The sequence below is a fragment of the Coregonus lavaretus genome (assembly GCF_964263955.1).
Source record: "Coregonus lavaretus genome assembly, chromosome: 17".
In the NCBI taxonomy this organism is placed as follows: Eukaryota; Metazoa; Chordata; class Actinopteri; order Salmoniformes; family Salmonidae; genus Coregonus; species Coregonus lavaretus.
The window spans coordinates 43,878,804-43,903,429 of NC_140004.1; the positions used below are offsets into that span (position 1 = coordinate 43,878,804).

Genomic DNA, 24,626 nt, shown 5'->3' on the forward strand with positions numbered 1-24,626 from the left:
AACCCCCACTCTTACACACTCTACACAGGTAAATAAACCCTGTCTCTGTCACATTCTACACAGGTAAAAAAAACTCACTCTGCCACACTCCACAAAGGTAAATAAATCCTCACTCTTCCACACTCTACATAGGTAAATAAACCCTCATTCTGCCACATTCTACAAAGGTAAATAAACCCTCACTTTACACAGGTAAATAAACCCTGTCTCTGACACATTCTACACAGGTAAATAAACCCTCACTCTGCCACACTCTACACAGATAAATAAACCCTCACTCTGCCACACTCTACAAAGCTAAATAAACCATCACTCTGCCACACTCTACACAGGTAAATAAACCCTCACTCTGCCACACTCTACACAGGTAAATAAACCCACACTCTACACAGATTAATAAACCCTCACTCCGCCATACTCTACACAGGTAAATAAACCCTAACTCTTCCACACTCTACACAGGTAAATAAACCTTGTCTCTGCCACATTCTACACAGGTAAAAAAAACTCACTCTGCCACACTCCACATAGGTAAATAAACCCTCACTCTGCCACATTCTACACAGGTAAATACACCCTCACTCTGCCACACTCTACATAGGTAAATAAACCCTCACTCTGCCACATTCTACACAGGTAAATACACCCTCACTCTGCCACACTCTACATAGGTAAATAAACCCTCACTCTGCCACATTCTACACAGGTAAATACACCCTCACTCTGCCTCACTCTACACAGGTAAAATAAATAATAACCCTGCCATACTCTACACAGGTAAATAAGCCCTCACTCTGCCACACTGTACACAGGTTAAAAAAATAAAAACTGGTCTGATTAAACAAAATTAGAACTGTTTGGCTGTAATGACCATCGTTATGTTTGGAGGAAAAAGGGGGACGTTTGCAAGCCGAAGAACACCACCCCAACCGTAAAGCATGGGGGTGGCAGCATCATGCTGTGGGGGTGCTTTGCTGAAGAAAGGGACTGGTACACTTCACAAAATAGATGGCATCATGAGGAAGGAAAATGATGTGGATATATTGAAGCAACATCTCAAGACATCAGTCAGGAAGTTAAAGCTTGGTCGCAAATGGGTCTTCCAAATGGACAATGACCCCAAGCATACTTCCAAAGTTGTGGCAAAATGGCTTAAGGACAACAAAGTCAAGGTATTGGAGTGGCCATCACAAAGCCCTGACCTCAATCCTATAGAAAATGTATGTGCAGAACTGAAAAAGCGTGTGCGAGCAAGGAGGCCTACAAACCTGACTCAGTTACACCAGCTCTGTCAGGAGGAATGGGCCAAAATTCACCCAATTTATTGTGGGAAGCTTGTGGAAGGCTACCCGAAACGTTTGACCCAAGTTAAACAATTTAAAGGCAATGCTACCAAATACTAGTTGAGTGTATGTAAACTTCTGACCCACTGGGAATGTGATGAAAGAAATAAAAGCTGAAATAAAAAATTCTCTCTACTATTATTCTGACATTTCACATTCTTAAAATAAAGTGGTGATCCTAACTGACCTAAGACAGGGAATTTGTACTAGGATTAAATGTCAGGAATTGTGAAAAACTGAGTTTAAATGTATTTGGCTAAGGTGTATGTAAACTTCCGACTTCAACTGTAAATAAACCCTCACTCTGCACAGGTAAATAAACCCTGTCTCTGCCACATTCTACACAGGTAAATAAACCCTCACTCTGCCACACTCCACACAGGTAATTAAACCCTCATTCTGCCACACTCTACACAGGTAAATACATCCTCACTCTGCCACACTCTACACAGGTAAATACATCCTCACTCTGCCACACTCTACACAGGTCAATAAAACCTCACTCTACACAGGTAAATAAACCCTCACTCTGCCATACTCTACACAGGTAAATAAACCCTCACTCTGCTACGCTCTACACAGGTAAATAAACCCTCACCATGTCACACTCTACACAGGTAAATAAACCCTAACTCTTCCACACTCTACACAGGTAAATAAACCCTCACTGCCACACTCTACACAGGTAAATAAACCCTCACTCTGCCAAACTGTACACAGGTAAATAAATCCTCACCCTGCCTCACTCTACAAAGCTAAATAAACCCTCACTCTACACAGGTAAATAACCCTGACTCTGCCACATTCTACACTGTTAAATACACCCTCACTTTGCCACACTCTACACAGGTAAAACAAATAATCATGCAGACACACTCTACACAGGTAAATAAACCCTCACTCTGCCAAACTCTACACAGGTAAATAAACCCTCACTCTGCTATGCTCTATACAAATAAAAAAAAACTCACTCTGCCACACTCTACACAGGTTAATAAACCCTCAATCTGCCACACTCTACACAGGTAAATAAATCCTCACTTTACACAGGTAAATAAACCCTGACTCTGCCACACTCTACACAGGTTTAAAAATAAACTCACTCTGCAACATTCTACACAGGTAAATAAACCCTCACTCTGTCACACTCTACACAGGTAAATAAACCCTCACTCTGTCACACTCTACACACGTAAATAAACCCTCACTCTACACAGGTAAATAAACCCTGACTCTGCCACATTCTACACAGGTAAATACACCCTCACTCTGCCTCACTCTACACAGGTAAATAAAACATCACCCTGCCACACTCTACACAGGTAAATAAACCCTCACTCTTCCACACTCTACACAGGTAAATAAACCCTCACTCTGCCACACTCTACACAGGTAAATATACCCTCACTCTGACACACTCTACACAGGAAAATAAACTCACTCTGACACACTCTACACAGGTAAATAAACCCTCACTCTGCCACACTCTACACAGGTAAATAAATCCTCACTCTACACAGGTAAATAAACCCTCACTCTGCCACACTCTACACAGGTAAATAACCCCTCACTCTGCCATACTCTACACAGGTAAATAAACCCTCACTCTGCTACGCTCTACACAGGTAAATAAACCCTCACCATGTCACACTCTACACAGGTAAATAAACCCTAACACTTCCACACTCTACACAGGTAAATAAACCCTCACTGCCACACTCTACACAGGTAAATAAACCCTCACTCTGCCAAACTGTACACAGGTAAATAAATCCTCACTCTGCCTCACTCTACACAGCTAAATAAACCCTCACTCTACACAGATAAATAACCCTGACTCTGCCACATTCTACACTGTTAAATACACCCTCACTTTGCCACACTCTACACAGGTAAAACAAATAATCATGCAGACACACTCTACACAGGTAAATAAACCCTCACTCTGCTATGCTCTATACAGATAAAAAAAAACTCACTCTGCCACACTCTACACAGGTGATAAACCCTCACTCTGCCACACTCTACACAGGTTAATAAACCCTCAATCTGCCACACTCTACACAGGTAAATAAATCCTCACTTTACACAGGTAAATAAACCCTGACTCTGCCACACTCTACACAGGTTTAAAAATAAACTCACTCTGCAACATTCTACACAGGTAAATAAACCCTCACTCTGCCACAGTCTACACAGGTAAATAAACCCTCACTCTGTCACACTCTACACAGGTAAATATACCCTAACGCTACACAGGTAAATAGACCCTGTCTCTGCCACATTTTACAAAGGTAAATAGACCTTCACTCTGCCACACTCCACACAGGTAAATAAACCCTCATTCTGCCACACTCTAAACAGGTAAATAAATCCTCACCCTGCCACACTCTACACAGGTAAATAAACCCTCAGTCTACACAGGTAAATAACCCGGACTCTGCCACTTTCTACACAGGTAAATACACCCTCACTCTGCCACACTCTACACAGGTAAATAAACCCTCACTCTGTCACACTCTACACAGGTAAATAAATCCTCACTCTTCCACACTCTACACAGGTAAATAAACCCTCACTCTGCACAGGTAAATAAACCCTGTCTCTGCCACATTCTACACAGGTAAATAAACCCTCACTCTGCCACACTCTACACAGGTAAATAAACCCTCACTCTGCCACACTCTGCACAGGTAAATAAACCCTCACTCTGACACACTCTACACAGGTAAATAAACCCTCGCTCTGCCACACTCTACACAGGTAAATAAATCCTCACCCTGCCACACTCTACACAGGTAAATAAACCTTCGCTCTGCCACACTCTACACAGGTAAATAAATCCTCACTCTGCCACACTCTACATAGGTAAATAAATCCTCACTCTTCCACACTCTACACAGGTAAATATACCCTAACGCTACACAGGTAAATAAACCCTGTCTCTGCCACATTTTACAAAGGTAAATAGACCTTCACTCTGCCACACTCTACACAGGTAAATAAACCCTCACTCTACACAGGTAAATAACCCGGACTCTGCCACATTCTACACAGGTAAATTAACCCTCACTCTGCCACATTTTACAAAGGTAAATACATCCTCACCCTGCCACACTCTACACAGGTAAATAAACCCTTACTCTACACAGGTAAATAACCTGGACTCTGCCACATTCTACACAGGTAAATTAACCCTCACTCTGCCACACTCTACACAGGTAAATAAACCCTCACTCTGTCACACTCTACACAGGTAAATACATCCTCACTCTTCCACACTCTACACAGGTAAATAAACCCTCACTCTGCACAGGTAAATAAACCCTGTCTCTGCCACATTCTACACAGGTAAATATACCCTCACTCTGCCACACTCCACAAAGGTAAATAAATCTTCACTCTGCCACACTCTACACAGGTAAATAAACCCTCACTCTACACAGGTAAATAACCCTGACTCTGCCACATTCTACACTGTTAAATACACCCTCACTCTGCCACACTCTACACAGGTAAAAAATAATAATCATGCAGCCACACTCTACACAGGTAAATAAACCCTCACTCTGCCTCACTCTACACAGGTAAATAAAACATCACCCTGCCACACTCTACACAGGTAAATAAACCCTCACTCTTCCACACTCTACACAGGTAAATAAACCCTCACTCTGCCACACTCTACACAGGTAAATATACCCTCACTCTGACACACTCTACACAGGAAAATAAACTCACTCTGACACACTCTACACAGGTAAATAAACCCTCACTCTGCCACACTCTACACAGGTAAATAAATCCTCACTCTACACAGGTAAATAAACCCTCACTCTGCCACACTCTACACAGGTAAATAACCCCTCACTCTGCCATACTCTACACAGGTAAATAAACCCTCACTCTGCTACGCTCTACACAGGTAAATAAACCCTCACCATGTCACACTCTACACAGGTAAATAAACCCTAACACTTCCACACTCTACACAGGTAAATAAACCCTCACTGCCACACTCTACACAGGTAAATAAACCCTCACTCTGCCAAACTGTACACAGGTAAATAAATCCTCACTCTGCCTCACTCTACACAGCTAAATAAACCCTCACTCTACACAGATAAATAACCCTGACTCTGCCACATTCTACACTGTTAAATACACCCTCACTTTGCCACACTCTACACAGGTAAAACAAATAATCATGCAGACACACTCTACACAGGTAAATAAACCCTCACTCTGCTATGCTCTATACAGATAAAAAAAAACTCACTCTGCCACACTCTACACAGGTGATAAACCCTCACTCTGCCACACTCTACACAGGTTAATAAACCCTCAATCTGCCACACTCTACACAGGTAAATAAATCCTCACTTTACACAGGTAAATAAACCCTGACTCTGCCACACTCTACACAGGTTTAAAAATAAACTCACTCTGCAACATTCTACACAGGTAAATAAACCCTCACTCTGCCACAGTCTACACAGGTAAATAAACCCTCACTCTGTCACACTCTACACAGGTAAATATACCCTAACGCTACACAGGTAAATAGACCCTGTCTCTGCCACATTTTACAAAGGTAAATAGACCTTCACTCTGCCACACTCCACACAGGTAAATAAACCCTCATTCTGCCACACTCTAAACAGGTAAATAAATCCTCACCCTGCCACACTCTACACAGGTAAATAAACCCTCAGTCTACACAGGTAAATAACCCGGACTCTGCCACTTTCTACACAGGTAAATACACCCTCACTCTGCCACACTCTACACAGGTAAATAAACCCTCACTCTGTCACACTCTACACAGGTAAATAAATCCTCACTCTTCCACACTCTACACAGGTAAATAAACCCTCACTCTGCACAGGTAAATAAACCCTGTCTCTGCCACATTCTACACAGGTAAATAAACCCTCACTCTGCCACACTCTACACAGGTAAATAAACCCTCACTCTGCCACACTCTGCACAGGTAAATAAACCCTCACTCTGACACACTCTACACAGGTAAATAAACCCTCGCTCTGCCACACTCTACACAGGTAAATAAATCCTCACCCTGCCACACTCTACACAGGTAAATAAACCTTCGCTCTGCCACACTCTACACAGGTAAATAAATCCTCACTCTGCCACACTCTACATAGGTAAATAAATCCTCACTCTTCCACACTCTACACAGGTAAATATACCCTAACGCTACACAGGTAAATAAACCCTGTCTCTGCCACATTTTACAAAGGTAAATAGACCTTCACTCTGCCACACTCTACACAGGTAAATAAACCCTCACTCTACACAGGTAAATAACCCGGACTCTGCCACATTCTACACAGGTAAATTAACCCTCACTCTGCCACATTTTACAAAGGTAAATACATCCTCACCCTGCCACACTCTACACAGGTAAATAAACCCTTACTCTACACAGGTAAATAACCTGGACTCTGCCACATTCTACACAGGTAAATTAACCCTCACTCTGCCACACTCTACACAGGTAAATAAACCCTCACTCTGTCACACTCTACACAGGTAAATACATCCTCACTCTTCCACACTCTACACAGGTAAATAAACCCTCACTCTGCACAGGTAAATAAACCCTGTCTCTGCCACATTCTACACAGGTAAATATACCCTCACTCTGCCACACTCCACAAAGGTAAATAAATCTTCACTCTGCCACACTCTACACAGGTAAATAAACCCTCACTCTACACAGGTAAATAACCCTGACTCTGCCACATTCTACACTGTTAAATACACCCTCACTCTGCCACACTCTACACAGGTAAAAAATAATAATCATGCAGCCACACTCTACACAGGTAAATAAACCCTCACTCTGCCATACTCTACACAGGTAAATAAACCCTCACTCTGCTACGCTCTACACAGATAAATAAACCCTCACTCTCCCACACTCTACACAGGTAATAAACTCTCACTCTGCCACACTCTACACAGGTAAATAAACCATCACTCTGCCACACTCTACACAGGTAAATAAACCCTGACTCTGCCACACTCTACACAGGTAAATAAACCATCACTCTACACAGGTAAAATAACTGTGAAGAGTTTGACACGTGTTAAAGTTAAAACTAGCTAGCTAACAATTCCACAGCCACAACAAAGTGATGTGCTGTAGGTGAGAAGCTTGGATCCAGTGCTGCACAACTTCTCCTCGTGGCTATGTCGTATTGAAACCAGGGGAAACCAGCTGCAGACAGTCAGGGACAGGTGTTGCTCTGTGGTCTGGCAAAAATAATATGATATAATTCATATAATTTGAAATAATCAGTCACATTGATGCTGTAAGCTAATGGTTGAACTTTGACCTTGTTCTCCTGTCCTCTCCCAGGTGCCCATTGGTCTTTCCAATGTGGGTTTCGTTCCTCTATATGGTGCCAACATGAGACAGAAAGTCCTTGCCCTGTTCTCCCAACAGGACCAGTTTACAGGTGACTGAGTGACTCACACTGTCTGATGAGGACAATGTTGATGGTGTTGACACAAAATGGAGACGGCTCCTGGGTAACTGGGCTAGTTTAGTTTGAACCATGGTTTGTTCAAATCTTCCCTCCTACCAAAGAATTGTTGTAATGCCCCAGTCTGTGTTTTGTGTCTTCAGGAACAACATGCCTTATATATACAGCCAGGTCCAAAATTATTGGCACCCTTGATAAATAAATTGGAGCAAAAATACTGAGCAAAATAGCCCCATAACATCAAAGATCCACCACCATATTTTACAGTAGGTATGGAGTTATTTTATGCTTATCACATCCTACTGTCAACGCCAAATCCACCACTGGTGTGGGTGGCAAAAGAGCTCTATATTCATGTCATCCAACAAATGTAAACACCTGGGGTTTGCTAAATGGCATTGGCAATTGGATTGGAACCAGTGCTATGGTCAGATTACATGAAAATAGAGCTCTTTGGCCACGCACACCAGCGGTGGGTTTCACGTCAAAAGAAAGATGCATATGCAGAAAATAACCACATACCTACTGTAAAATATGGTGGTGGATCTTTGATGTTATGGGGATATTTTGCTTCCACTGGTCCTGGGGCCCTTGTTAAGGTGAAAGGCATGATGTACTTTTCCAGAATATTTTAGCCAAAAACCTGGGTGCCTCTGCCAGCAAGTGGATCTTCCAGCAAGACAATAACCCCAAGCATACATCAAAATCCACAAATAAATTATTAATTGACCACAAAATCTACATTTGGCCATCTCAGTCTCCGGACTTGAAAGCCATTGAAAACCAATGGTTTGATTTGAAGATGGCACATCCATAAGCGCAGACGAAGGATATCAAGGATCTGGAAAGATTCTGTATGGAGGAATGGTCTAAGATCCCTCCCAATGTGTTCTCCAATCTCATAAAACATTTAAGAAAAAGGCTCCTTGCAAGGTGAGGTATTGAAAGGTATTGAAAACAGTGGTGGCAATAAATTTGACCCTTATCTTTTTAAGAGAAAAAAAATTAACTTGTTAAACCAAATCTATTTTTCTGAGCAATTGCGTTAGGACAAAATATTATAATTTTCTATTATTTATTTTTTTGCATATAATATAGCTCAGTATTTGTATAATTTATTTTAACAGACTTTTTTGCTCATCTTTATCAAGGGTGCCAATAATTGTGGACCTGACTGTATTTACCAAATGTAATAGTTAAGAAACTATGTTATAATGTTTAAAAGAGGTTTATATATAGTTGATATGTTGTATTTATCTACTGTTTTTGTGTATTTCCTCTCAGCGGTGGGGCTGTACCTGTTGGATCGATGGTGGTCACTGGAGAACATCTTAAAAACAGCCGACTCGACCAGAGATGGAGCTGTGGAGGTATGATCAGTTGTCTCTACTTTGAAAACAAAATGACTGTTATTTGTTGGAACTAGACCACAATGGTTGTATAGAGATACAAAATAGCACGTGCATCAATACTCACAATTCGTTGTAAAAGTTATTATATAGTTATAACAAAATTAAATAGTTGGAAAATAAGACGCAACCAAAGATAAGCGAAATATACAATTTTGTGGGTTTATTTGATCATATCTTATTGGAGAATATGACAGTATGGGTCAGTGAATTAAATGAGACACTTTAGTGGTGCTGACATGGTTGTGTGTTTGTCTTCAGGTGGAGACCATAGGGGAACGGATAGCTCTGTATGTTTTGAACCGTGTGGTGTACAGAGCCAAGGAGATTAGTTCAGGGGAACTACCTTTCCTCTGCCACGGAGAGAACGACTACGCCAAGATCCTTTGGAAAGACGGACAGGCAGTCGGCTTCTACTCAGTCAAACCTGCAGGTAAGAAACAGCTTTTATTGTTGTGAGTAACTAACCATTATCCACCTCCACTAAGTAGCACCTTTTTGGGTGATGCATGGCGGCCATCTTAGGCTAGAATCCTCATCACATATGAGTTATTGCGTGGTAGAGCTGAGGTTATGTGCTTTAAGTGTTAGTTACGGTGCTGTTAAATAAACTATCGGTGACCATTAATAATGAATTATTTAGATACTGAAGAGCATATGTGTGCATTGTATAACACAGATGGTGCTTAACTCACAAAGCCAATTTTCACTTCTCATAGATGTTTCTATGTATGTACTGTATGCAGGGATGTAGTGTTGTCGTAGCCCGCAGGCGCGGCGCTCTCTAAATGTTTTCAATTTGAGAATACACGGAGCTGGTAAAAATATTTCTGGGAAATGTATTCTGATAAATTCTAAATAAATTCTATTTAATTACTACTCAAATTCCATGAAAACGATTGAATGACATACTAAATAAATATCTAGGCTATAGCAGCCTATAAGTAGGTTTCTAAAACATCTGTCTTCAAAACAGTTTGTTATGGACTTAGGGATCATGTAGACTATGACGCACTTGAACTCACCCTACTGTCCGAGTGCTTAGCTTACAGAAATGTACCACCTCTATTGTGTATGCAGACAAACTGATCCACTGCATGAACCTCATCATCACACCAATGAGATCTAGGATCCAAATTCACTGTGTCTGCCTTGATGTTCATAAAACTCCATGGACCCCCTCTTGTGCAGTGGAACCCAGAACGATATGTGACCACTTGGTTACGGCGCTGTCCTTTCACCTCCACGATTCAAAGGTCGCTCAAATCGCTTAAAATAACCCTAATCAAAGATCTGTTGCCTACGGCTAATAGTCATACTCATCACTTAGTATTATTATTATTATTATTATAAATAGAAGATTATCACTTCTCACAATGGTGCTCGTTTAGTAAAGTTAGGTCAAAGCTGAATCAATATCTCGCAAGATCAAATAATGATTCATTAGTTGGCCTATTTTCCATAACAGAAGCACATATAATAGTAGGCCACAGTATAACATGTTACACCAAAAACACCTCCTCGGTCATTTCTTATCTGAAGCTGAATAGTCCCCCAAAAAATCCTCATGTGGCCAAAACTCAATAGCATGAGCCACTAAGCAGGATATAGGCCTAAGTTTTGATTGAAACTAACACCATCTGCTTTAATTAAGCTCACGAAACAGTAATTCAAGAAGATCTAAACGCATATTCCCATGAAACTGATTGAGATCAAATGATCGGCATGCAGTTAGGACATTTTCACCAGGTAAAACGTAAAGAATTATCATACACGATTGACATTGATGGCCTATTTTGAAATTAAGATATGCCTAACTTGGTGTATGAGGGTATAAAAAATAAAACATTGTCTTCTGACAATATGTGTGGGTATAGGAAGATGTTGCAATTGGAGGATGCATTTTATGCATAGGCCTATTCTACAATGATATTCAATAGGTCACATCTGTTGGTACAAACTTTGATTGAGAAATGACATTAAAAAAAATATATTTTAAAAAGTCTCACTCACCTAAAGAAATACTGTATGTATGCTGTCAGTACTTCTATACATACTGTATGTCTGGCTATCTTGACATCTCGTCTCCATTTTGTTTTCCCTATAGGCAGCTTGTGCAGTTCCTTCTTAACCCAACGCTATCACATTCCTGTCATGGATTCCATATTCGTCAGGAAGTGTCACCGTGGCAACGGTCTGGGTCTTCAGATGCTGGAGAACTTTGTTGACAGTTTCAAAGAGGAATGCCTTGGGTTGAGATACCCCCTTTCAAAAGCTATGTACAAAGGTAATCAACCTTTTTTTACTAGTTGTTGGATATAGAATGTTCACACAGAGTTCCCTAAGTTGCGGCCACCAGCCTACCAGTCCACTTTCCTAACAACTGCTCTGTATTGTTCTCCAGTGTGTGGGAAGTATCTGAGCCTGTACCCAGCCCACAGAGACCTACTGTGGGAGGTGGAGAGTATTGGAGGACCCAGCCAGAGGACCAACATAGCCAACAAGATCCATACCATGGCCACGAGCAGTATGTTTATCACAGATTTCAAATGGAAGATGTGAAGGTCCCCTAAGTGTCTCGATTGCTGTATTTAGGTGGTTAGATTGACTTGTCACAGTATGCCTTTAAACATTGACAATTATCACTAAAACGATGGAACTTCTTCCCTCAGCCTTATCGAAGGACCTGTCTTTTACGGAGCACTCTGAAGTGAACCGTGACGTGGCTGAAAACGAGGTGGTCATGGAGGAAGTGACTTCACACCTACAGGAACAGGAAGCCATGGAGTACACCGTTGAAATTGTGGTATGTTTTATAAATCTAACAATAGATTGAATGTAAATAAGTAGGACTGGGCGGTATACCGTAATTTACTTTATACCGGTATTGATGCATGGACCAGTTTGGGCTTTCACTTCACCTTCTATAATGGTACATCAATGTTTGGTTTGTTAAATGTCATACGCAACTCCAGCACGTGTAATATCAGTTTTTATAGTTGACTCCGTTTCAGACGTCTTTCTCCCTCTCCTCCTGCTGCAAGCCCCGCCCCCTGTCCTGCCCCCTGTCACTCAAGGAGAGAACAGTTGCTCGACCATGGAGTCACAAGCACTTTCTTGCAGTTCACTCTGAAGTGCAGTCAGTCTGCGTGGTCAGATAGATGCAACAAGATGTTGGTGACATGTGTTCTATAATGACACTATTAATTTGTGTATCTTACTGTCTGCTAGTTTGTCTTTTATTTATTAAAGTTGTGGCTAAAATAAATATTGTTAGCCTCTAATGCTAATCACTAGTTAGCTGGCTAGCTAGCTTGCTAAATGTACTTTGAGTCAGAGCAAACACAGCTATCTAATACAGCCTGGTACCAGTTCTGGTGTAGGCCAAGATTAGCATGTTGTTTGTGCAACGGTATCTTCTAAATCAGAGAGGAATATGTAAAACATGAATATGTTAGCTAGCTACATGAGGTAAGAAACATGTAATGCAACATCTAATTAGGGTCACCTGGAAACACAGACCAACACTTTGGTTCCTACCCTGTCAATAATTCCTCCCTGGCTTATTAATTTGTTGTCATGTCAAACAACAATGTATTCAAGGTGCTGCCCACTATATTAATACTATAGAATTAGAATAATCATTTTATTTCCATGATTCCAACAGTTCACAATTACCTAGGCCTATATTTGTTTGCCCATATAATGCAGCCCTGTGTGGCACAATGACAACAATAGTGCATGAAATGCAGAAATTCATGAAAATGTTTCTTTTTTTGTTTGAAGTTGGATTGAACAGTATAAAACAATCAGAAAGGAGAAAGCCTGATTGTTGCCACCCTAGGGTCATGAACTACTCATAAAGCATATTTAGAACTTTTTGTTAAATTTTTTGTGACCAACTTTTTTATTTTGTTTTGTCTTTTCTTTTTTTTTAAGGGGGGTTGTATAGTAAAATACGGTATACAACCCAGCGCTAGTAGAGATGGAGTCCTCCATCCGGGTCTTGAGAGGCAGTAGGGCTGATTTGGTTAAATACATTTTATAGCTTGAGATTAAGCCGGATTTATCTATGATCTTCAATGCGTTTGGGAGCGATTGAGATACATTGTCTAGATATAGTAAAATATCGTGTGCGTATAATGAGATGAAGTGATCTGTAGATTGGTGTTATTTCCTTCGATTGAGGAATTGCCTGGGCCAGGGGATAACAAGAATAGAAAAGGTGAAGTTGGATCGCCTTGTTTGCTGCTTCCAGTGATTCTGAACGGAGCAGAGCAAATATTGCTTGTTATAACTATGGCTGAGGGATTGGCATATAATAATCATACTAATGAAATTGGAACCAATGCCCATATGTTCCAAGATAGACCAGATATATGCCTATTCTAGTCTATCAAAAACGTACTCTGCATAGAGATAATGCAGGCCAAGGAGCTGCTGTTTCTGATGAAGCATCTAAGAGATGTAATAGCCAACAGAGGTTATCCAAGGATAAACGCTTTTTTAACAAACCCGCTTTGGTCCGTGTGGACCAATATCGGTAATTAAGTCTCGAGACGGGACGACAACATTAAAAAAATAAAATAATAATAATAATATCGGTGTTCATCAAAGATGGTGAGCACTCTGGGTGGCATCCTTACCTTTTATAAATAAAAGCGAAATTAGTGCTGCATTTACATCTCTCCCAAATGAACCTTTGTGAACGGCTGTATTAATCATTTCGAGCTTTAAAAAGACCTCAGGAGGAATACCGTCCCATCCAGGTGATTTTCCGTTATTCATGCTATCCAATACCCTTTTGAGTTAATTGAGAGAGATTTGGGCTCCCAGTGAGGTGGCTTCCTCTGTTGAGAGAAGAGGAGTTCTTAATTATTTTAGAAAGGACTTAGTCTTGCTTGGTGTGGCTTTACAAATCAGAGGTGTACAGTTCTTTATAGTGGGAGAATCTTTGATTGATTAATTTGGGTTCTGATAGTAATTCCCCTGTTTCAGATTCAATAGTTGCTATATCAGCTAATTGAACATTACTGCGTAGCTTGTTGGCCAGTAAACGACTGGGACGATTCCCATGGATGTAATGGTTGAGTCTAATTCTGCTCTGTCTTATCAATAAATTAAGTTCTGTCTTGACTTTGGAAAGAGTAATAGCTACCTAGTCTGAAAAGAGTGTTTGTTGAGAACACTCAAACATAGTTAACAACATTTCCAAATCTGATATCTTCTTTAATTGTGATTTATTTAACCCAGATGCAAATGCATACTTAGAACTTTTATTATTCATAAAAACATAAAATACGTCAAATACCGTCATACCTTAAAAATATGAAAGGATATTGTGAAATCGCCCAGCCCTGTAAATAAGTATGGTGTGTGTCATGAATAATCTGTATATTGTTCCATATGAACTTTTGTATTGTATTATTTACCTATGTACAATCAGTTGGTGTAGTGGTGGGTAAAAGCCGGTAAACGCAGTTTACCCACCATTTTTTTGCAAGACAGTTTACCCACCTTTTGGGGGAAAATGCATTGAAAGTATAGGGAGCATACATTTTTTACTGCGACCGGTGATCCGAGTTTACCCACCTATTTTTTACCACTACATCAATGTGTACAATGTAATTATGTTTTTCTTTCATAAAATTATACCTTATTCACTCTTAATTATACCTTATTCACTCCCCGAGTGGCGCAGTGGTCTAAGGCACTGCATCGCAGTGCTAGCTGTGCCACTAGAGATCCTGGTTCAAATCCAGGCTCTGTCGTAGCCGGCCGCGACCGGGAGACCTATGGGGCGGCGCACAATTGGTCCAGGGTAGGGGAGGGAATGGCCGGCAGGGATGTAGTTCAGTTGGTAGAGCATGGCGTTTGCAATGCCAGGGTTATGGGTTCAATTCCCACGGGGGGCCAGTATGAAAAGTAAAAAAATAATGTAAATCGCTCTGGATAAGAGCGTCTGCTAAATGACTTAAATGTTAATAACACATGGTCTACAATCACATTTCTTTGTTCATAGGAGGAAGTTACACTGGTCAAAGTGACAAACGGCAAGTATTGGTTGTTTCATGTTCATCTTCGTGATAACATACAATATCTAACAATAGACTTTCTCTTCCTAATGCCGACTGTGGTGAATGTTTTCAGGGAATGAAGAAACGCCGGTTACAACCCGAGGCAGGAGCAGTGGCCTCAAACGCAAGAAGATCTTAGAGGAAAGCAAATCAGAGAAAGTCATCAGGTAACAGAGAATGGGAATATCGCTTTGTTTCAAGTGTTCATGGAATACAGTAAAACACATGAACAGTTAAAAAGCTATTGTCCAAATGAAGGTGATTCACTTTGGCATGTCTGTGTGGTTTAGGATTGAGGATATTGAAGCAGAGGTGGAGACTCCCAAAGAGAAGCCAGTTGCAGAGCATCAACAAGAGAATAAAGAAGTTGCTGCTGTTGCTGAATCCGACAAAGAAGAGTTAGCTGAGGTACGTATACGAGTCATACGATTCGTAAACAATTCATATTTTGTTTTTCAAGTGTCCCAGGAGTAAGGAATCTTAAGTGACACACTCTCTTTAAAAAAATAATTGACAGGATGTCGTTGACACAGCCATGGATGACCCAGCAGTAGAGCCTGAGCTCGGAGAGGAGATTGGAGAAACTGTTACAACACAGACACTCAAGCTTCAGAAGACCACTGTGGTGCTAGTGGACCTGAAGAAAACCTTGCAACCACAAGTGGAGGTAGAAAATGTGGCCTCAGAGATCGAGGAGGTGGAGGAGGTGAACGAGGCTCCAAAGGAGGTGGCAGGAACCAATGAAGACGAAGAAGAAACAGCCGAAGAACCCTCTGAGGAAAAGAAAAGAAGAGAGAGACCAAGATCCACTCGTCTCACAAAACCTGTTGAGGCTGAGGAGGAGACGGAGGAAGAGGAGCAGCCAGCAGTTGAGGAACCTGCTGAGGAAGAGGAGAAGATCTCACCACCTGAAGAGGAAGAAGAGGCTCCAGTTGTAGAAACAAGAGTCCTGAGGAGAGGAAGAAAAAGTGTTCCAGTTACTTCGACTCCAAAACGCAAGTCCACAAGAAGAGGCAAACAGCATGAGGAGGAGGAGGAAGAGGTAGCTGATGAAGAGGCAGCTGAGGAAGAAGAAGATGCACCAGTAGTTCTGAGGAGAGAAAGGAAATCTGCCCCTGTTCCTGCCCCTGCAACACCTCCAACTGTTGTTGAAGCAGAAGAGGCAGAGAAAACAGATGAAACGACAGAGGAGGTAGTAGACGACAAAGTCCAGGAAAAAGCTGTTGAGGAAGAGGAAGAGAAGGCCACAACAACAACAAGCCAAGATGAAGAGGAAGTGGAAGCAGAGAGCCTTGATGAGGTTGTGGAAGTTCCTCCAGTTGTGGAAACTAGAGCTAAGAGGAGCAGGACAAAAACAGTCGCAGCAGCCACACCCAAACGAAAGTCCACACGAAGCAAGTCCTCTGTGGATTATAAGGAACAGGATGCAGAGGAGGAGGAAACAGAAAAAGAGGAGGTGTCTGAGGATGCTATCATTGAGGAGACGGAGAAGCAGCCTGAGGAACGCACATCAGAGAAAGTCATCAGGTAACAGAGAATGGGAATATCGCTTTGTTTCAAGTGTTCATGGAATACAGTAAAACACATGAACAGTTAAAAAGCTATTGTCCAAATGAAGGTGATTCACTTTGGCATGTCTGTGTGGTTTAGGATTGAGGATATTGAAGCAGAGGTGGAGACTCCCAAAGAGAAGCCAGTTGCAGAGCATCAACAAGAGAATAAAGAAGTTGCTGCTGTTGCTGAATCCGACAAAGAAGAGTTAGCTGAGGTACGTATACGTGTCATACGATTCGTAAACAATTCATCTTTTGTTTTTCAAGTGTCCCAGGAGTAAGGAATCTTAAGTGACACACTCTCTTTAAAAAAATAATTGACAGGATGTCGTTGACACAGCCATGGATGACCCAGCAGTAGAGCCTGAGCTCGGAGAGGAGATTGGAGAAACTGTTACAACACAGACACTCAAGCTTCAGAAGACCACTGTGGTGCTAGTGGACCTGAAGAAAACCTTGCAACCACAAGTGGAGGTAGAAAATGTGGCCTCAGAGATCGAGGAGGTGGAGGAGGTGAACGAGGCTCCAAAGGAGGTGGCAGGAACCAATGAAGACGAAGAAGAAACAGCCGAAGATCCCTCTGAGGAAAATAAAAGAAGAGAGAGACCAAGATCCACTCGTCTCACAAAACCTGTTGAGGCTGAGGAGGAGACGGAGGAAGAGGAGCAGCCAGCAGTTGAGGAACCTGCTGAGGAAGAGGAGAAGATCTCACCACCTGAAGAGGAAGAAGAGGCTCCAGTTGTAGAAACAAGTGTCCTCAGGAGAGGAAGAAAAAGTGTTTCAGCTACTCCGACACGCAAGTCCACACGAAGAGGCAAACAACCACAAGAAGAGAAGGAGGGGGAGGAAGAGCCAACTGAGGAAGAAGAAGATGCACCAGTAGTGGAAAACATAGTTCTGAAGAGAGATACCAGAGGCAGATTTTCTGATCTTGCCCCTGCTCCTGCCACACCCAGAAGCAAATCCACACAAGCCTGCAAACAGCCTGAGGAAGAGGAGGAGAAGGAAGAGGAGTTGGCTGAACCTGTTCAGGAAGCTTTGGAAGAAAAGGTGGAGAAAGAAAAAGCAGTGGATGAAGCAGCAGCTGCAACGGTGGAGTGTGTGGGGGAAGAGAAGGTGACAGAGGAAGCCAGAACAGAGGAAGAGGGAAAGGTGGAGGAAGAGAAGGAAGAGGAAGCTGAAGCTGCAGCTGAAAGTGTACCAGTGGAGGAGGAGAGTGTTGCAGAAGAAAAGGTGGTGGAGGGAGAAACAATTCAGGAAGAGAAAAGGGTAGAGGAAGAAAAGGAGATTGGAAAGACTATTACAACACAGACACTCAAGCTTCAGAAAGCCACTGTGGTGCTGGTGGACCTGAAAAAGACCTCGCGCCCACAAGTGGAGGATGAAAATGTGGCCACAGAGATAGAGGTGGAGGAGGATGAGGAGGAGGCTCTAAAAGAGGAGGTGGCAGGAACCAATGAAGACGAAGAAGAGAACAAAGAAGAAACAGCCGAAGAACCCTCTGAGGAAAAGAAAAGAAGAGAGAGACCAAGATCCACTCGTCTCACAAAATCTGTTGAGGCTGAGGAGGAGACGGAGGAAGAGGAGCAGCCAGCAGTTGAGGAACCTGCTGAGGAAGAGGAGAAGATCTCACCACCTGAAGAGGAAGAAGAGGCTCCAGTTGTAGAAACAAGAGTCCTGAGGAGAGGAAGAAAAAGTGTTCCAGTTACTTCGACTCCAAAACGCAAGTCCACAAGAAGAGGCAAACAGCATGAGGAGGAGGAGGAAGACGTAGCTGATGAAGAGGCAGCTGAGGAAGAAGAAGAGGCACCAGTAGTTCTGAGGAGAGAAAGGAAATCTGCCCCTGTTCCTGCCCCTGCAACACCTCCAACTGTTGTTGAAGCAGAAGAGGCAGAGAAAACAGATGAAACGACAGAGGAGGTAGTAGACGACAAAGTCCAGGAAAAAGCTGTTGAGGAAGAGGATGAGAAGGCCACAACAACAACAAGCCAAGAGGAAGAGGAAGTGGAAGCAGAGAGCCTTGAGGAGGTTGTGGAAGTTCCTCCAGTTGTGGAAACTAGAGCTAAGAGGAGCAGGACAAAAACAGTCGCAGCAGCCACACCCAAACGAAAGTCCACACGAAGCAAGTCCTCTGTGGATTATAAGGAACAGGATGCAGAGGAGGAGGAAACAGGAAAAGAGGAGGTGTCTGAGGATGCTATCATTGAGGAGACGGAGAAGCAGCCTGAGGAACGCACATCAGAGAAAGTCATCAGGTAACAGAGAATGGGAATATTGCTTTGTTTCAAGTGTTCATGGAATACGGTAAAACACATGAACAGTTAAAAAGCTATTGTACAAATGAAGGTGATTCACTTTGGCATGTCTGTGTGGTTTAGGATTGAGGATATTGAAGCAGAGGTGGAGACTCCCAAAGAGAAGCCAGTTGCAGAGCATCAACAAGAGAATAAAGAAGTTGCTGCTGTTGCTGAATCCGACAAAGAAGAGTTAGCTGAGGTACGTATACTACATTTAAACGTTAAAACGTTTCAAAGAAATTGGGGATCCTTAATGTTAAGACAAACTCCCTAACCGATAAACAATGTTATTATTTTCCTCACAAAATTCTAATCACAGTGCAGTTATCACAAAACAACCACTAACTTGTCCCGATCATCATCATGAATTGAAAATGTAAATGAAACAAATACCTAATGCAACTATGCTGTAACGTTAGTAGGAGGAGACAAAAAGCCCGTTTTTTTTAGCTACTTTATTAACCGGAGCTGTAATGCGTGAGGGAGCGCGAGAGGCCCGAAGCAGGGATTAACCGGAGCTGTAATGCGTGAGGGAGCGGCGAGAGGCCCGAAGCAGGGATTAACCGGAGCTGTAATGCGTGAGGGAGCGGCGAGAGGCCCGAAGCAGAGCTTCAGCTCAAAAGTGACGAGGGGAGCAGGGATGGGAAGAGAGATAGCAACCAAGTCGACTCGCGCCGGTAGACTAACCTATTGCTAGTTATTTATAATCTCATCTGATTACATAGTACCTGTCTTGACTGCGTCAAACCTAGAGAAGCTAGTTAAGCTAGCTATCCAGCTAACTAGGCTAATTAAGACTAGCTACATAACCTTAACTGTGCGCTTTAGCCCCTTGAGAATCCTACAGTAAATAACAACAACTCCATTCAGAATATTAAGTAGCAGCCTACCTGTTGGCTCTTTGTGTTGGCTCTTCTTTAACTTGTAGTTCTGTCATTTTAATTCCATCTTCCATTGATTAGACTGATAACTTTCCAATCTCCTGATAACTTTCCAATCTCCTGATAACTTTCCACATCTCCTGATAACTTTCCACATCTCCTGATAACTTCCCAATCTCCTGATAACTTTCCACATCTCCTAACAACTTTCCAATCTCCTGATAACTTTCCAATCTCCTGATAACTTTCCAATCTCCTGATAACTTTCCACATCTCCTGACAACTTTCCAATCTCCTGATAACTTTCCAATCTCCTGATAACTTTCCACTCTGAGGCTGTAGCTCTATGTTGCCTAGTGCCGGTTTGATGACTTGTGATTGGACGACAACAACAACAAGCTACACGCGCCACTCTCGTGAAAAGCAAAGAGCATCAGCAGTATAAATGATCAAATGTTCTCTCTCAGCGGAAAGCGCGATGCAGACCATCTGCATTGTGAATTCACATGGAATTTTCAGAAAACAAACGATCAAATAAATGTCCGCTTAAACGTTTAAAAAAAAGAAAAGTCAATTTGACACATCCCTAATGTATATGATATTGGTAAACAATTAATCTTTGTTTTTCAAGTGCCCAGGAGTAAGGAGACTTAAGTGACACACTCTTTTTTTTCCTTCTATATTTGACAGGATGTCGTTCACACAGCCACGGCGGACACGGCAGTAGAGCCTGCGCTTGGCGAGGAGATTGGAAAGACTGTTGCAACACAGACACTCAAGCTTCAGAAAGCCACTGTGGTGCTGGTGGACCTGAAGAAAACCTTGCAACCACAAGTGGAGGATGAAAATGTGGCCTCACAGATAGAGGAGGTGGAGGAGGAGGCTCTAAAAGAGGAGGTGGCAGGAATCAATGAAGATGAAGAAGAGAACGAAGAAGAAACAGCCGAAGAGGAAAAGAAAAGAAGAGAGAGACCAAGATCCACTCGTCTCACAAAACCTGTTGAGGCTGAGGAGGAGACAGTGGAAGAGGAGCAGCCAACAGTTGAGGAACCTGCTGTGGAAGTGGAGATCTCGCCACCTGAGGAAGAAGAGGAGGCTCCAGTTGTAGAAACAAGAGTCCTGAGGAGAGGAAGAAAAAGTGTTCCAGCTACCCCGACTCCAAAACGCAAGTCCACAAGAAGAGGCAAACAGCCCGAGGAAGAGGAGAATATGGAGGAGCCAGAGGAAAAAGAGGCAGCTGAGGAAGAAGAAGAGGCACCAGTAGTGGAAGCAAGAGTTCTGAGGAGAGGAAGGAAATCTGCTTCTGCTCCTGCCCCTGCAACACCTAGACGCAAATCCACACGTGCCAGCAAAGAACCTGAAGAGGAGGAGGTGGCTGAATCTGTGTGGGACGCTGTGGATGAAAAGGAGGAAGTAAAACCAGTGGAAGAGGAAAAGGCAGAGGAGAAAGCAACACTAATGGATAAAGAGGACATGGTGGAGGAAGCTGCAACAGTGGAGAGTGTGGGGGAAGAAAAGGTGACAGAGGAAGCCATATCTGAGGAAGAGGGAAAGGTGGGGGAAGAGAAGGAAGAGGAAGCTGAAGCTGCACCTGAAACTGCAACAGTGGAGGAGGAGAGTGTTGCAGAAGAAAATGTGAATGAAGAAGCAACAACTGAGGAAGAGGTAAAGGTGGAGGAAGAGAAGGAAGCGGAGAGAGTGGAAGAAGAAAAGATTGAGGACGCCGCAGCTGAAACTATTAGTGTGGAAGAAAAGATGGAGGAGGAAGCAACAACCACAGAGGAAGAAAAGGAAGAGGAAAAAGTTGAGGAAGAGAAGAAAGAAGAAATAGTTATTGAACTAGCTGTAGAACAACTAGCTGAGGAAGTTGCTGTGATAGAAGAGGCAGAAAAAGTGGAGGAGAAAGAGGAAGCAAAGCCATTTGAGGAAGAGGAGAAGACTTCACCGCCCGAGGAGGAAGAGCAAGCTCCAGTAGTGGAGGAAGAGGATGCTCCAGTTGTAGAAACAAGAGTTTTGAGGAGAGGAAGAAAAAGTGTTCCAGCTACTCCGACTCCAAAGCGCAAGTCCACAAGAAGAGGCAAACACGCGGAGGAAGAGCCAGCTGTGGAAGAAAAGGCACCAGTAGTGGGAACCAGAGTTCTGAGGAGAGGAAGCAGAGGCAGAGTTTCTGCTCCTGCCCCTGCCACACCCGGAAGCAAATCCACACGAGCCCGCAAACAACCTGAGGAGGAGAAGGAAGAGGAGGTGGAAGCAGAAATGGTAGATGAGCAAAAGATGGAGGAGGTGGTTGCACCTGTTCAGGAAGCTGTGGAGGAAGAAAAAGCAGTGGACAAAGTAGAAGCTGAAACTGCACCAGTGAAAGAGGAGAATGTTGCCGAACAAAAGGTGGTGGAGGGACAAACAACTCAGGAGGAGAAAACGGTGGAAGAAGAAAATATTGAGGAATTTGCAGCTGAAACTGCTACTGTGGAAGAAAAGGTGGAAGAAAAAACACCTGAAAATGAGGAAAAGGTTGAAGAAGAGAAGGAAGCAGAAGCTGAAACTGCACCAGTAGAAGAGAAGAGTGTTGCAGAAGAGGAAGAAATTGTTGAAATGGATGTAGAAAAACTAGCAGATGTAGGTAAAGAGGCAGAACAAGTGGAGGAGGCAACAGCAGTTGAAAGTGTTGCATATGAAGTGGTAGTAAAGCCAGTTGAGGAACTTGCTGAGGAAGAAGAGAAGACTCCACCACCTGAGGAGGAAGAAGAGGCTCCAGTTGTAGAAACAAGAGTCCTGAGGAGAGGAAGAAAAAGTGTTCCAGTTACTCCTCCAAAACGCAAGTCCACCCGAAGATGCAAACAAGCTGAGGAAGAGGAGGAGGAAGAAAAGCCAGCTGTGGAAGAAGAGGCTCCAGTTGTGGAAAGTGTTGCAGATGAAGTGGTAGAAAAGCCAGTTGAGGAAAAGAAGACCTCACAACCTGAGGAGGAAGAGGAGGCTCCAGTTGTAGAAACAAGAGTCCCGAGGAGAAGGGAAAAAAGCACTCCTGTTAATCCTCCAAAACGTAGGTTCACACCAAGAGGCAAGCAAGCCGAGGAAAATGAGAAGGAGGAGGAAGAAAAAGTAGAGGAGGTGGCTGAACATGTGCCGGAAGCTGTGGAGGAAAAGGAGGCGGCAGCTGAGGAAGATGAGGCACCGGTAGTGGAAGCCAAAGTTCTGAGGAGAGGAAGGAGATCTGCCCCTGTCACACACAGACGCAAATCCAAACGAGCCCGCAAAGAACCTGAAGAAGAGGAAGAGGCGAACGAGGAGGAAAAGGTAGAGGAGGAAAACGCAGTGGAGGAGAAAAAGGTGGTTGAGGTTGAGGAGAATAAGACAAAGGCAGATGTTGCGATGGAGGAGGAAGAAGAAAAGGTTGAAGAGTCAGCAGAGACAAAAGAGGAAGAAGCCATCACACAGCAGCCAGAGGAGGTGGCAGAGCAAACAGAGGGGAAGGAAGAAGTAGAGAACACTGCTGAAACAGAAGAAGAAGAAAAGGGAGCTGACGAAGAAACGGCTAAAGCGGTAGAGAAGAAGGAGGAAGGAGACACCACCAATGTGGAGGAAAACACTGACGAGGCAACAGCGACTCCTGCTGCTTCTCAAGATGAAGTAGAGGGAGTAGATGGTAAAGCTTCAGAGGAAGAGGAGGGAGAAACTCCAGCGGTTGAAGCGGAAGAGGCAGAGAAAACAGAAGAAACTACAGAGGAAGTAGAAGACAATGTCCAGGACAAAGCTGTTGAGGAAGAGGATGAGAAGGCCACAACAACAACAAGCCAAGAGGAAGAGGAAGTGGAAGCAGAGAGCCTTGAGGAGGTTGTGAAAGTTCCTCCAGTTGTGGAAACTAGAGCTAAAAGGAGTAGGACAAAAACAGTCGCAGCAGCCACACCCAAACGAAAGTCCACACGAAGCAAGTCCTCTGTGGATTATAAGGAACAGGATGCAGAGGAGGAGGAAACAGGAAATGAACCCACAGTGGAAGAAGGGGAGGATAACGTAGTGACAGAAGAGGAAAGCGTAGTAGAGGAGGAGGGAAAAGAAAAAGAGGAGGGTGCTATCGTTGAGACGGAGAAGCAGCCTGAGGTAACGAGAGTTCTAAGAGTGAGGTTAACTGCCATGCCCATAACCACACCCATGGCCACACCCACACCACAGCATACATCCACAAGAAGCAGCAAAATAGTTACACCTGAGAAGGTCGAGCCTGAGGTGGGCATGCTTTCATCAGATGAAGAGCAGGAAGAGAGCCCTGTGGAAAAGAGAAATCTCCGGAAGAGAAAAAGCATGGAACCAACACCTGTTGGCAGATCCAAGCGCCGCAGCAGAACTTAGACTGTGGTTTTTTTGTTCAGTTTAAAAAAAATATGCATCTATTTAGTGAAGATCATTTTCTTCTATCTATTTGTAAGTTAAAATAAAATAAAATAAATAAATAAACTCACTTCACATTTTTCTGTAATTTTTCTGAAAGTCGATATGCAGTATATTTGATACCTTTTCATATTGTACATATATTTAGCATTTTAAGTACAAATC

The 24,626-nt window shown here is 42.9% G+C and overlaps 1 protein-coding gene across 1 annotated transcript in view; it reads left to right on the forward strand.

The window, feature by feature from the left end:
* The window catches only part of LOC311144413 (uncharacterized protein), a gene marked incomplete at its 3' end in the record, with an annotated part of 46,435 nt that extends 22,013 nt beyond the window's left edge, over positions 1–24,422 (forward strand). Inside the window, exons 3-16 of the mRNA XM_084180421.1 lie at positions 7,732–7,831; positions 9,143–9,228; positions 9,529–9,700; positions 11,375–11,554; positions 11,672–11,794; positions 11,940–12,073; positions 15,290–15,320; positions 15,418–15,511; positions 15,635–15,752; positions 15,862–16,871; positions 16,995–17,112; positions 17,222–19,152; positions 19,276–19,393; positions 20,766–24,422. Of these exons, the coding sequence (XP_084036547.1) occupies positions 7,732–7,831; positions 9,143–9,228; positions 9,529–9,700; positions 11,375–11,554; positions 11,672–11,794; positions 11,940–12,073; positions 15,290–15,320; positions 15,418–15,511; positions 15,635–15,752; positions 15,862–16,871; positions 16,995–17,112; positions 17,222–19,152; positions 19,276–19,393; positions 20,766–24,422 (7,872 nt within the window). The remainder of the gene's footprint in view (positions 1–7,731; positions 7,832–9,142; positions 9,229–9,528; positions 9,701–11,374; positions 11,555–11,671; positions 11,795–11,939; positions 12,074–15,289; positions 15,321–15,417; positions 15,512–15,634; positions 15,753–15,861; positions 16,872–16,994; positions 17,113–17,221; positions 19,153–19,275; positions 19,394–20,765) is intronic.
* Between the last annotated feature and the right edge of the window lie 204 nt (positions 24,423–24,626).